Genomic DNA, 12,262 nt, shown 5'->3' on the forward strand with positions numbered 1-12,262 from the left:
ACATTGCTCATCCTAATATTTCCATTCTTTTACTTTTTAGATTTGTGTGTATTGTTGTGTACTGCACTGTTGGAGCTAGGAACACAAGCATTTTGCTACACCCGCAATAACATCTGCTAAATATGTGTATGTGACCACTAAAATGTTATTTTATTAAATTTTTTATGGAAACAGGTGCTGCACTGCAACGACAGGAATAAGCAATGGAGAACAATATCTTGAGACCCTAATGTGTTCATGTTTACTCAGAGGAGACAGAGCGTCTGCTACTCAACTGGGATGGCGAAGAGAGCTTAAATCTCAAAACCATTAAACAAACCAATAATAACACACCTGATTCAGTTAAAACTAGTTAAACGTCTAGTTTTGATTTACATGTGGTTGAGTTTTCAACTATTGTGAATTCAACGTGAAATCAACAAATGTCACTATGTCATTGTATTTAGGTTTTAAAAAATGGTGAAAAAAATATGAAATTCCCTTACTTTGATGACTTTTTGCAAATCCAATGAGTTTTCAACGTTTCAACGCAATTACATTATTTATTTTTTCCGGTTGAAATGATGTGGAAACAACGTTGATTCAACCAGTTTTTGCCTAGTGGACATTGATTAGTGAATTTAGTGTGTTTCTGCTGGGCTAGAACAAATGCCTGCTCTGTGCCTGTCTGACCAGAATCAAATGTTTCACAACCGGCCGTGATTGGGAGTCCCATAGGGCAGCGCACAATTGGCCCAGCGTCGTCCGGGTTTGGCCAGTGTAGGCCGTCATTGTAAATAAGAATTTGTTCTTAACTGACTTGCCTAGTTAAATAAAGGTTAAATAATAAAAAAAATAATAATAAATAATAAACATTACCCCATATTGACCACTAGAGGGTACTAGTCTCATAGGGGTGGAAATGAAAACAAAGTTTGCTTTCATAATCCACGATCCACCACGCCCACTCCTATCCAGTTGTACTTTGTGGGGTTGTTGCTTGTTGGCATAACCAGGGCAAACTTTGGTGTGAGGCTATCTTGCCAATGGGCAAGATCACTTACTGACAAGCCTGACAAGCCTGACAAACACCAGGAACAATGGGAGGCACCATGGTTAAAGTAAAATGGTTCTGTCCCAAAAGGCACCCTATTCCCTATATAGTGCACTGCTTTATACAGTGCCTTCGGAAAGTATTCAGACCCCTTGACTTTTTCAACATTTTGATATGTTACAGCCGTATTTACATAAGTATTCAGACCCTTTGCTATGAGACTCGAAATTGAGCTCAAGTGCATCCTGTTTCCATTGATCATGCTTGAGATGTTTCTACAACTCGATTGGAGTCCACCTGTGGTATATTCAATTGATTGGACATGATTTGGAAAGGCACACACCTTTCTATATACAGTGGCTTCGGAAAGTATTCAGACCCCTTGACTTTTTCCACCTTTTGTTACGTTACCCCAAGAACACAGTGGCCTCCATCATTCTTAAATGGAAGAAGCTTGGAACCACCAAGACACTTCCTAGATCTGGCCGCCCTGCCAAACTGAGCAATCGGGGGAGACGGACCTTGGTCAGGGAGGTGAAAAAGACCCGATGGTCACTCTGACAGAGCTCTAGAGATCCTCTGTTGAGATGGGAGAACCTTCCAGAAGGATAACCATCTCTGCAGCACTCCACCAATCAGGCCTTTATGGTAGAGTGGCCAGACGGAAGCCACTCCTCAGTAAAAGGCACATGACAGCCTGCTTGGAGTTTGCCAAAAGGCGCCTAAACAAGACTCTCAGACCATGAGAAACAAGATTCTCTGGTCTGATGAAACCAAGATTGAACTCTTTGGCCTGAATGCCAAGTGTCACGTCTGAAGGAAACCTAGCACCATCCCTACGGTGAAGCATGGTGGTGGCAGCATCATGCTGTGGGGATGTTTTTCAGCGGCAGTGTAACGATCCCGGCAGTCTGAGTCGGTTCCTGTCTGTGTACTAGTTTTTCTGCTCGGGATCTCCAGTTTCCCGAGGGTTCTGGAACGCTCCCTGCCTGGTTGCCGGGCAACGTTGCTAGGCGGGAGCTCTCTTGATTTCCGCACCTGCATCCCATCAGCAATCTGCACACCTGGTCCTGATCATCACCCTTCTTAGGCTCTGGCCTAACATCCATTCCCTGCCGGATCGTTAGCCATGAACAGTATGTTTGTCCGTGTATCAGCCTTGGAACTTCTAGCGTTAGTTTTGTTGTTTTGCACCTTTTTGACTTGCTGTATACTTACCTCCGTTTTGTTCTATCTGCAGTCACTCACCCGGAACCTTCACCCAACCTCTGCCTGATGGTCGGCGGCTGCCGAGCCATTACTGGACCTACCACTGCACCCTCAACAACCCATCCACGCCACCCGCTCTGTTCCCTGGATTATTCAGCCTCACTCGTGGATCTATTAAATAAACACTCACCTTTGTTTCAATTTACCTTGTCCTGGTCTGCTTCTGGGTTCTGGCTTAGTAAACCGTGACAGGCAGGGACTGGGAGACTAGTCAGGATCGAGGGAAAGATGAACGGAGCAAAGTACAAAGAGATCCTTGATGAAAACCTGCTCCAGAGTGCTCAGGACCTCAGACTGGGGTGAAGGTTCACCTTACAACAGGACAATGACCCTAAGCACACCGCCAAGTCAATGCAGGAGTGGCTTCGGGACAAGTCTCTGAATGTCCTTGAGTGGCCAAGCCAGAGTTCGGACTTGGCTGGTCCTATGTTATATTGTACATTCATGGGTTTCTGATTGGCTCTATCAGTAGGGGGGGCCTATCCCACAGGGGGCCAGTATAAAAAAAATATGTATTCACTAACTGTAAGTCGCTCTGGATAAGAGCGTCTGCTAAATTACGTAAATGTAAATGTAAATGTAGGAACTCCCAAAGATATCAAAAAATGCTTTCATTATCTGTTTTCTGGAAATAGTGTTATGAAGATGTTTTTCTAGTGATGCAAGGAATAAGGCTTAAACTTGGATCACCTGTCTTGAAAAGTTGTAACAAGTAAAGAGTGAACCACAGACTAGTTGTCTTGCAGTGCCATGCATGTTTAGGCCTAGTCTATTAGATTCTTTATCACTCCAGTATTCAATCACTACTCAGGGGACGTTAAGTTTGTCATTTTCACATGCAGGATCAAAAGACTCACCCAGACTCCAATGACAAGGAAATATAATAAAATGATGGGTATGCGCTTTCTCTCTCTCTCTCTCTCTTTCTCTCTCTCTCTCTCTCTCTCTCTCTCTCTCTCTCTCTCTCTCTCTCTCTCTCTCTCTCTCTCTCTCTCTCTCAGACATACACACACACCGCACACACACACACACACCATGCACACACGTTTCTCTCTCTCTTTCACTCTCTCTCAGACACACACACCGCGTGCACACACACACAAACACACACACACAATGCTAACTGGCATTTGTTGCATGTGACACAGGCATTAATAGCATGGCTATAGATAGTCACAGACACAGCTGAAGCTCTTATGGTGAGGAGCCAAGACAACCGTTAGTCAAGTGTAGGAATATTGAACAATGGCACAATATTAGACCTACCAGGCAAAATAAGATTAAGATTAAGATAAAGATCAATATCACTTCATTGGCACACAAGGTCCAACCAAAATGTAATGTTTATATGTCAGGCACTAAAGTGACCATTCCATATGTGAATATGATACATTGACAATAACCTTGATAGTCATTAATAAATGTAAGGTTTACTGTATAAGGAAATACCTTTGATTAAATACTATACTTATAAAGTAATCAGTTAATGGGACACTGACGATGAGTAATGAGTATACTCTCTAAATGGTGTCAAAATTACAGCAACACTGCGTGATGCCAGGCTGCAGATATTTTGTACAGTAGGCTTAGCATAGCCAAAAATATAGGCCAACAGGTAGAGTCATTTTGGACGTTGCAAATAAGTTGTACTCGGAAATGACCAACATATTCAAATTTAACTGAACTAGGTTGGGTCTGCTGCTGTCTTCTGAGAGTTCAGACAGCTTCCCTCCGTTCTGCTCCCGTCTATATTTATCGGGCCCGCTCGCCATAAAAGGACGCGACTGCGGCTTGGCCATTCCGTTGAGTGCCAATATTTTTTTAGTGTGTAGACAGCTGCCCTGTCCTCTGCTACCGCACCTACCTGCGAATTTGCCTGGATATCAAGCGTTGTTGGCTTACACCTGGAGTTGGATCACTTTTTCCTTTGCTTTCAGCAGTTGGTGGCTTTTTTGTCCTAGGTAAGTGATCGCAAAATAAATGACCGCTGCATCACCAAAATAGGAGTTTTATATATATATATATATATATATATATATATATATTGACAATTCATTGTTGAATATTATTGTAGGTTTCGTGTGCATGTTGATGGTGTGATTATTTTGTCTTGTGATCCTGTGCTATGTCAGCCTCAGTGCACACGCTGATGTTTGGAATTTCAGATTCACAAGCTCTCCTCACCCTAAAATCGCACCCTATTGGATAAAGAAAATGCACCTGTTGCTTTTAGGACAGGCTACAGGCATTAAGTATGAAAAAAATCAGAAAATCCTTTGATTTAAATACAGTAAGTGTAGGCCTACATGAATCAAGTTATTTGAAAAACCCTTAAAAGGTTTGAATTCTACATCTACCCAATCAATTTGGCTATTTATACTATCAGAAAAAGTTTTGCATTTTATTCCTCATCCAATGAAGTTGATAGTATGATTGAGTTATGTGCAGATGAAAAAAATATGACACCCCAAAATGTTATAATAATCCCCTCTAATCCAATAGAGGCAATGAAGGTCATGACCTTTCCTCTGTGATTATATAAAGTACAACAATAACAACAATTATTATCAAGACTAATTGTAAATGAAACCCAAACATTAAACAACTAATAGCTTACAAAAATAGGCTACATTTTGGAGCAATGCTTTAACTGTATAGAACAAACCCATTCTCAAACACTAGCTAAGCAGACAGGCAGACTACAAGAGACTCGGGCTGAATTCAGGGCTTGTGCCAGGAACAGCGTGCAGGATGTCGGGATCCACACCTTTCTACCAGAAACAGCACCGCCACTATGACCGTGGTTACCGCAGCAAGGAGGTGGAATCGGCTGTTAGCCAGTACCAGTCGAGCAGCAGCAGCAGCTATGCCGCCCGCAGCAGCAGCAGAGCCAGTGCCAGTGCCGGTCTTAGTGCCAGCAGTGGGTAAGAAGGAGGAAGACGCCCAGCAGTACAGTAGCTCTGGCCCATATTCATCCCATCCATCCATACTGGTGTCAGAAGATATCTCTGCTGCCCTCTTAACCCCCACCCCCACCCAACCCCATCTCATACCTCCTATCTTGTACTTCTGTCAACTTTTCCCATACCCCCATCCATGGCTTCCACATCAGTTGGTCCCGCTTAGTAACCATCCTTTCTCGGCTTTGACTGATTCTTCCTCCACTTCCTGCTTCTACACCTGCCATATTAAGGTGTTCTACCACTCCCAGTAACATTCTCCAACCTTATCTATTTTCTCTAAAAACATTCAAAACATACAGTACCAGTCAAAAGTTTGGACACACCTACTCATTCAAGGGTTTTTCTTTATTTTTACTATTTTCTACATTGTAGAAAAATAGTGAATACATCAAAACTATGAAATAACACATATGGAATCATGTAGTAACCAAAAAAGTGTTAAACAAATGAGATTCTTCAAAGTAGCCACCCTTTGCCTTGATGACAGCTTTGCACACTCTTGGCATTCTCTCAACCAGCTTCATGAGGTAGTCACCTGGAAGGCTTTCCAACAGTCTTGAAGGAGTTCCCACATATGCTGAGCACTTGTTTATTGTTTTTCCTTCACTCTGCGGTCCAACTCATCCCACACCATCTCAATTGGGTTGAGGTAGGGTGATTGTGGAGGCCAGGTCATCTGATGCAGCACTCCATCACTCTCCTTCTTGGTCAAATAGCCCTTCCACAGCCTGGACGTGTGTGTTGGGTCATTGTCCTGTTGAAAAACAAATGATAGTCCCACAAAGCACAAACCAGATGGGATGGCGTATCGCTGCAGAATGCTTTGGTAGCCATGCTGGTTAAGTGTGCCTTAAATTCTAAATAAATCACTGACAGTGTCACCACCAAAGCACCCCCACACCATCACACCTCCTCCTCCATGCTTCACGGTTGGAACCACACATGCGGAGATAATCCATTCACCTACTCTGCGTCTCACAAAGACACAGCGGTTGGAACCAAAATCTCAAATTTGGACTCATCAGATCAAAGGACAGATTTCCACCGGTCTAATGTCCATTGCTCGTGTTTCTTAGCCCAAGCAAGTCTCTTCTTATTATTGGTGTCCTTTAGTAGTGGTTTCTTTGCAGAAATTCGACCATGAAGTCCTGATTCACGCAGTCTCCTCTGAACAGTTGATGTTGAGATGTGTCTGTGAAGCATTTATTTGGTCTGCAATCTGAGGTGCAGTTAATTGCCGATTTCTGAGGCTGGTAACTCTAATGAACTTATCCTCTGCAGCAGAGGTAACTCTGAGTCTTCCTTTCCTGTGGCAGTCCTCATGAGAGCCAGTTTCATCATAGCGCTTCATGGTTTTTGCGACTGCACTTGAAGAAACGTTCAAAGTTCTTGAAATTTTACGTATTGACTGACCTTTCATGTCTTAAAGTAATGATGGATTGTCGTTTCTCTTTGCGTATTTGAGCTGTTCTTGCCATAATATGGACTTGGTCTTTTATCAAATAGGGCTATCTTCTGTATACCACCTCTACCTTGTCGCAACACAACTGATTGGCTCAAACGCATTAAGGCTGTTAATTGTAAATGCATTCCAGGTGACTACCTCATGAAGCTGGTTGAGAAAATGCCAAGAGTGTGCAAAGATGTCATCAAGGCAAAGGGTGGCTACTTTGAACAATCTCAAATATAACATATATTTTGATTTGTTTAACACTTTTGGGTACTACATGATCCCATATGTGTTATTTCAAAGTTTTGATGTTTTCACTATTATTCTACAATGTAGAAAAAAACCTGGAATGAGTAGGTGTCCAAACTTTTGACTGGTACTGTATATAATATGTCTGTGAATCCTGCGTGAAGTTCCAAGGAGCCATATGCATGGATACTGTGCATCCCAGCTTTCATAGTGGTGTTTGTTGCACGCTGCCCTGTCTGCTTTTGAACTAATGCAAATTTTTATTTTAAGACAACCCTTTCCTAGTTCCCACTATAGTTCAGTTTACCAGAAATAGAGCATCTCAGATTCACATTGACTCGGTCGTCATAAAATGTTTGCTGTAAGTTGGGTATAAGCAAGCTTTAAAGGAATGCACTGTTATATAATGCAGTGGTATGGTATATGGGTTATAGATGGAAATGGCATCCTGACCCATGCATACCATGTCCCAGGGAATGTGAGCTGTGGTAATTATCTGTTCCTTTCTTAAAGTCTTGTTTCCCTATTAAGAGGTTTTATTTTGTTCAGCCAGTACAGTATTCCATTGGGGGACTTCATCTCACACTAAGCAAAGATTTTGAGTGAGTACATAAAGCATATGGCTTTTAAGCATACTTCTCCTAGAGGCTTCTACTGCTTTGTGCTCTGGAGACATGATTTGAAGTTGGCTATGAGTTAAGGTCTGATTTGGGGTCAGTGATTGTGTTCCCCTGTGGATTTCCCAGACCTGTGAAAACAGGGCTCATACATCTCTTTAAGGGAAAGGAAGGATACCTAGTGAGTTGTACAAATGAATGCATTCAACTGAAATGTGTCTTCTGCATTTAACCCAACCCCTCTGAATCAGAGAGGTGCGGGGGGCTGCCTTAATCGACATCATCGGCGCCTGGTGAACAGTTGTTATTTAAGCAATAAGGTCCGAGGGGGTGTGGTATATGGCCAATATACCACGGCTAAGGGCTGTTCTTACGCACGACGCAACACGGAGTGCCTGGACACAGTCCTTAGCTGTGGTATATTGGCCATATATCACAAACCTCTGAGGTGCCTTATTGCTATTATAAACTGGTTACCAACATAATTAGAGCAGTAAAAATAAATGTTTTGTCATACCCGTGGTAAACCGTCTGATATACCACTGCTGTCAGCCAATCAGCATTCAGGGCTCGAACCACCCAGTTTATAATGTGGATTAGCTGCCTTGCTCAGGTGCAGAATGACAGATTTTTACCTTGTCGGCTCGGGAATTTGATCCAGCAACCTTTCGGTTACTTGCCCAACGCTCCTACCTGCCAGGCTACCTGGGACGTTAATTGTTGTTTGAATTATTTGTTATTGTATTGGATGATGACGTGTTGAAATGTTGGGGGGTCTTTCTCTTAGGAGCACCTGGCATCTCTGTAGTGTACATACACTGGCCTTGACATTGTGCATGGGAGGTCAAAGGGTGTCTGTGTAGCTAATGGTCCCTCATTTGGGCCTTTATGATTAAACCTCATGCTGTCAGGAATTTACACAGCTTTCCCTTTGTTTATTATAGTCTGATTATGATGGTGACATACCAGCAGTTATGAACTGGAGATGTTCATGGTATTGTGCTGACATACTAATTGTTCCATTAGGAATACTCATTGAATGCGGATTGCCTTTCCTGCGTTCACATTCTGGAATAAGCGCGTTCCTTATCGTAATCCATCTAGATGAGTGTTTTTCCAACCCTGATCCTTCAATGACAAGTGGCATTATCAGGGGTGCTAGAGGGTCGGGGTGGGGAAACAGTGATCCTGATGGATTTGTTGTTCTGTTTCATAGTGTCAGTGTTCTTTCGCCTCTTCTCTCTGTTTACACTGACAGCCACTCAACCAGGCACTGTGTGGGGTTGGTAGGTCCCCCTGTTCACCGTTCTTGCTCCTGCTGTCCCCCCAACCGCTCCTTATCAGCACTTTGACACTGTCATCCCACACCCCAACCCCCCACCTCCACGAGGGCCCCAGACGCTGTCACCCTGATCCCAGAGAGATTCTCAGAGAGAGGGTCTAGACTCTATATTACTCCCTTGTGAATGGCCCATCCTACACATTATGCTGTGAGGGGCCTCTGGGGAGTACAGAGATACAGTGCCTTGCAAAATTATTCATCCCCCTTGGCGTTTTTCCTATTTTGTTAATAAATAACAGAAAAGTGGTGCGTGCATATGTATTCACCCCCTTTGCTATGAAGCCCCTAAATAAGATTTGGTGCAACCAATTACCTTCAGAAATCACATAATTAGTTAAATAAAGTCCACCTGTGTGCAATCTAAGTTTCAAATGATCTGTCACATGATCTCAGTATATATACACCTGTTCTGAAAGGCCCCAGAGTCTGCAACACCACTAAGCAAGGGGCACCACCAAGCAAATGGCAACATGAAGACCAAGGAGCTCTCCAAACAGTTCAGGGACAAAGTTGTGGAGAAGTACAGATCAGGGTTGGGTTATAAAAAATATCTGAAACTTTGAACATCCCACAGAGCACCATTAAATCCATTATAAAAAAATGGAAAGAATATGGCACCACAACAAACCTGACAAGAGAGAGCCGCCCACCGAAACTCACGGACCAGGCATGGAGGGCATTAATCAGAGAGGCAACAAAGAGACCAAAGAAATGTAAATAACCCTGAAGGAGCTGCAAAGCTCCACAGCGGAGATTGGAGTGTCTGTCCATAGGACCACTTTAAGCCGTACACTCCACAGAGCTGGGCTTTACGGAAGAGTGGCCAGAAAAAAGCCATTGCTTAAAGAAAAAAAATAAGCAAACACGTTTGGTGTTCACCAAAAGGCATGTGGGAGACTCCCCAAACATATGGAAGAAAGTACTCTGGTCAGATGAGACTAAAATTGAGCTTTTTAGCCATCAAGGAAAATGTCTGGCGCAAACCCAACACCTCTCATCACCCCGAGAACACCATCCCCAGTGAAGCATGCAGGTGGCAGCATCATGCTGTGGGAATGTTTTTCATTGGCAGGGACTGGGAAACTGGTCAGAATTGAAGGAATGATGGATGGCGCTAAATACAGGGAAATTCTTGAGGGAAACCTGTTTCAGTCTTCCAGAGATTTGAGACTGGGACGGAGGTTCACATTCCAGCAGGACAATAACCTTAAGCATACTGCTAAAGCAACACTTGAGTGGTTTAAGGGGGAAACATTTAAATGTCTTGGAATGGCCTAGTCAAAGCTCAGACCTCAATCCAATTGAGAATCTGTGGTATGACTTAAAGATTGCTGTACACCAGCGGAACTCATCCAACTTGAAGGAACTGGAGCAGTTTTGCCTTGAAGAATGGGCAAAAATCCCAGTGGCTAGATGTGCCAAGCTTATAGAGACATACCCCAAGAGACTTGCAGCTGTAATTGCTGCAAAAGGTGGCTCTACAAAGTATTGACTTTGGGGGGGTGAATAGTTATGCAAGCTCAAGTTTTCTGTTTTTTTTGTCTTATTTCTTGTTTGTTTCACAAGAAAAAAGATTTTGCATCTTCAAAGTGGTAGGCATGTAATGTAATTCAAATGATACAACCCCCCCCAAAATCCATTTTAATTCCAGGTTGTAAGGCAACAAAATAGGAAAAATGCCAAGGGGGGTGAATACTTTCGCAAGCAACTGTATGATGTGAAAATGCATAGGGGGTTCATAAATGTTAATTCCTCTGGTTCCCATGTCATGGCTTTATGAGTTCTGGTGGTTTTGCCTGTATAAAACATGTTCTTATGTGTTCCGTCACTGCTTTTATTGGAGATATACTGTAGTCATCCTCCCGGAGAATTACTCCAATCCTGATCCCTTCCTCCATTCTCACGGATCTGGTCTGTGTTTGTTGTATGATTATATGTCAGGATTATCATGTGTGATATGAGTGACGTGTTGGTTGTATGCATATTACACACATACGAGATAGGTGGGGCTCTATTTCCTATTGCCTAGCGATTTGTTTGGCCAATAATGCACAGTCCTGTGCATAACTTGTTGATATTGCGAGAATCAATTTTGTGCAACCTAAATAAAGGTTGTATTGAGTGTTTGGTTCGTAGAGTATCAGGTTTGTGGGTTTTTCAGCTGAGGATATTTTTCTATTCCTTTTTCAAGTGGGATGAGGTTGTCTGTGTATCTCCCCTTCACCTCCTCTCCTATGACCACCATGTTTCATTTCATTCCATCTCGTTGGTCTTTTTTTATGTTTAAAGAGTTTGATATAGTAAAACAAGTGTCAAAACCGCACACTGATGATGACAGACGACCGACCTTGTCTTAATTCTATCTTTTATTTTGTCATTGCAGACATGTCATTGCACTGCATGAACGAACAACGCCTATCCCTTGTAGCTACACCAGGTTTGTTGGTAGACGATGCACTGCTGTGTACAGGGTTTTCTTTTTCTTCATTGCACAGTTTGAGAAATGTATCAGAAATGTAGATAAAAGCACTTAAGTCACCCTCCTTGTTGGTCATTAATATTGAACTTAATTGCTGTGTACAGTTTTTTGTTGTTGTTGTTGCACAGTTTGAGATAGTTATTAAAAATGCAGCTAAACCCACCTAAGCCACCCTCCTTGTTGATGATTAATATTCCCCATAACTTAATATACCCTTTCTCCTCCTCATCCAGCCCTTCAGATTACGTTCACATTAGTTTGATGTTACTACACTGTGTTAGGTTTACACTGCTGTATTGACACTATCCTGTGTCTTAGACTTAGTGCCTCATACTCTGGCCTGGAGGAGAGCAGACTGAGCCCAATGCCCAAGAGAGCCAAGCCCACCTACCTGGCTATGGACAAAGAGAACCAGATTATCGGCTATGTAGTGCCCATCTTCAGGGGCAGGTAAACCAGTCAACAACCTTTGAACCTTAGCGATTTTTGATTTCAGCGAGTGGTTCTGACCAATGACCATGAAAATGACCCCACTGCCCACTCCCCTCCCTGGCTTTGCTCCCCAACCCTAGTCAGGAATATGCCAGTGGGTTTTCGGATACGGAGGAGGCCCGGGTGAAGGAGAATGCTGGATACATGGCCCGGAGGAATCTGTTCACCAGTGGGTTGGAGATGGAGCGGACGGAGCAGACGTCTAGGAAGGTGTCCATGCGCGAATCAGCCGAGCGCATTTCCCTGAGCAAGAGGGTTAGTGCAGGATCCTGATGTCATATAGGACAGTGTGTTCCTTTGTCACATCACATTGAGGAATACTGGATAATACTCTCCCTCCTGTCATCATAATGGGGAATATTTTGTCT

The 12,262-nt window shown here is 43.1% G+C and overlaps 1 protein-coding gene across 10 annotated transcripts in view; it reads left to right on the plus strand.

Moving 5' to 3' along the window:
• Window positions 1-4,175: 4,175 nt before the first annotated feature.
• LOC121569886 (M-protein, striated muscle) overlaps window positions 4,176-12,262 on the plus strand; it is a 43,598-nt gene continuing 35,511 nt past the window's right edge. For 7 of the 10 annotated variants that reach the window (XM_045221185.1, XM_045221187.1, XM_045221188.1 and 4 more), the window contains exons 1-5: window positions 4,178-4,263; window positions 4,985-5,226; window positions 11,307-11,360; window positions 11,721-11,852; window positions 11,975-12,149. In XM_045221185.1, the coding sequence (XP_045077120.1) occupies window positions 5,054-5,226; window positions 11,307-11,360; window positions 11,721-11,852; window positions 11,975-12,149 (534 nt within the window). In that variant the 5' untranslated portion in view covers window positions 4,178-4,263; window positions 4,985-5,053. Of the gene's footprint in view, window positions 4,264-4,984; window positions 5,227-11,306; window positions 11,361-11,720; window positions 11,853-11,974; window positions 12,150-12,262 lie in introns of all 10 variants that reach the window. The other 3 variants (XM_045221186.1, XM_045221190.1, XM_045221192.1) reach the window with 3 other exon arrangements.

Source organism: Coregonus clupeaformis, chromosome 7, assembly GCF_020615455.1.
Source record: "Coregonus clupeaformis isolate EN_2021a chromosome 7, ASM2061545v1, whole genome shotgun sequence".
NCBI classification, from domain to species: Eukaryota; Metazoa; Chordata; class Actinopteri; order Salmoniformes; family Salmonidae; genus Coregonus; species Coregonus clupeaformis.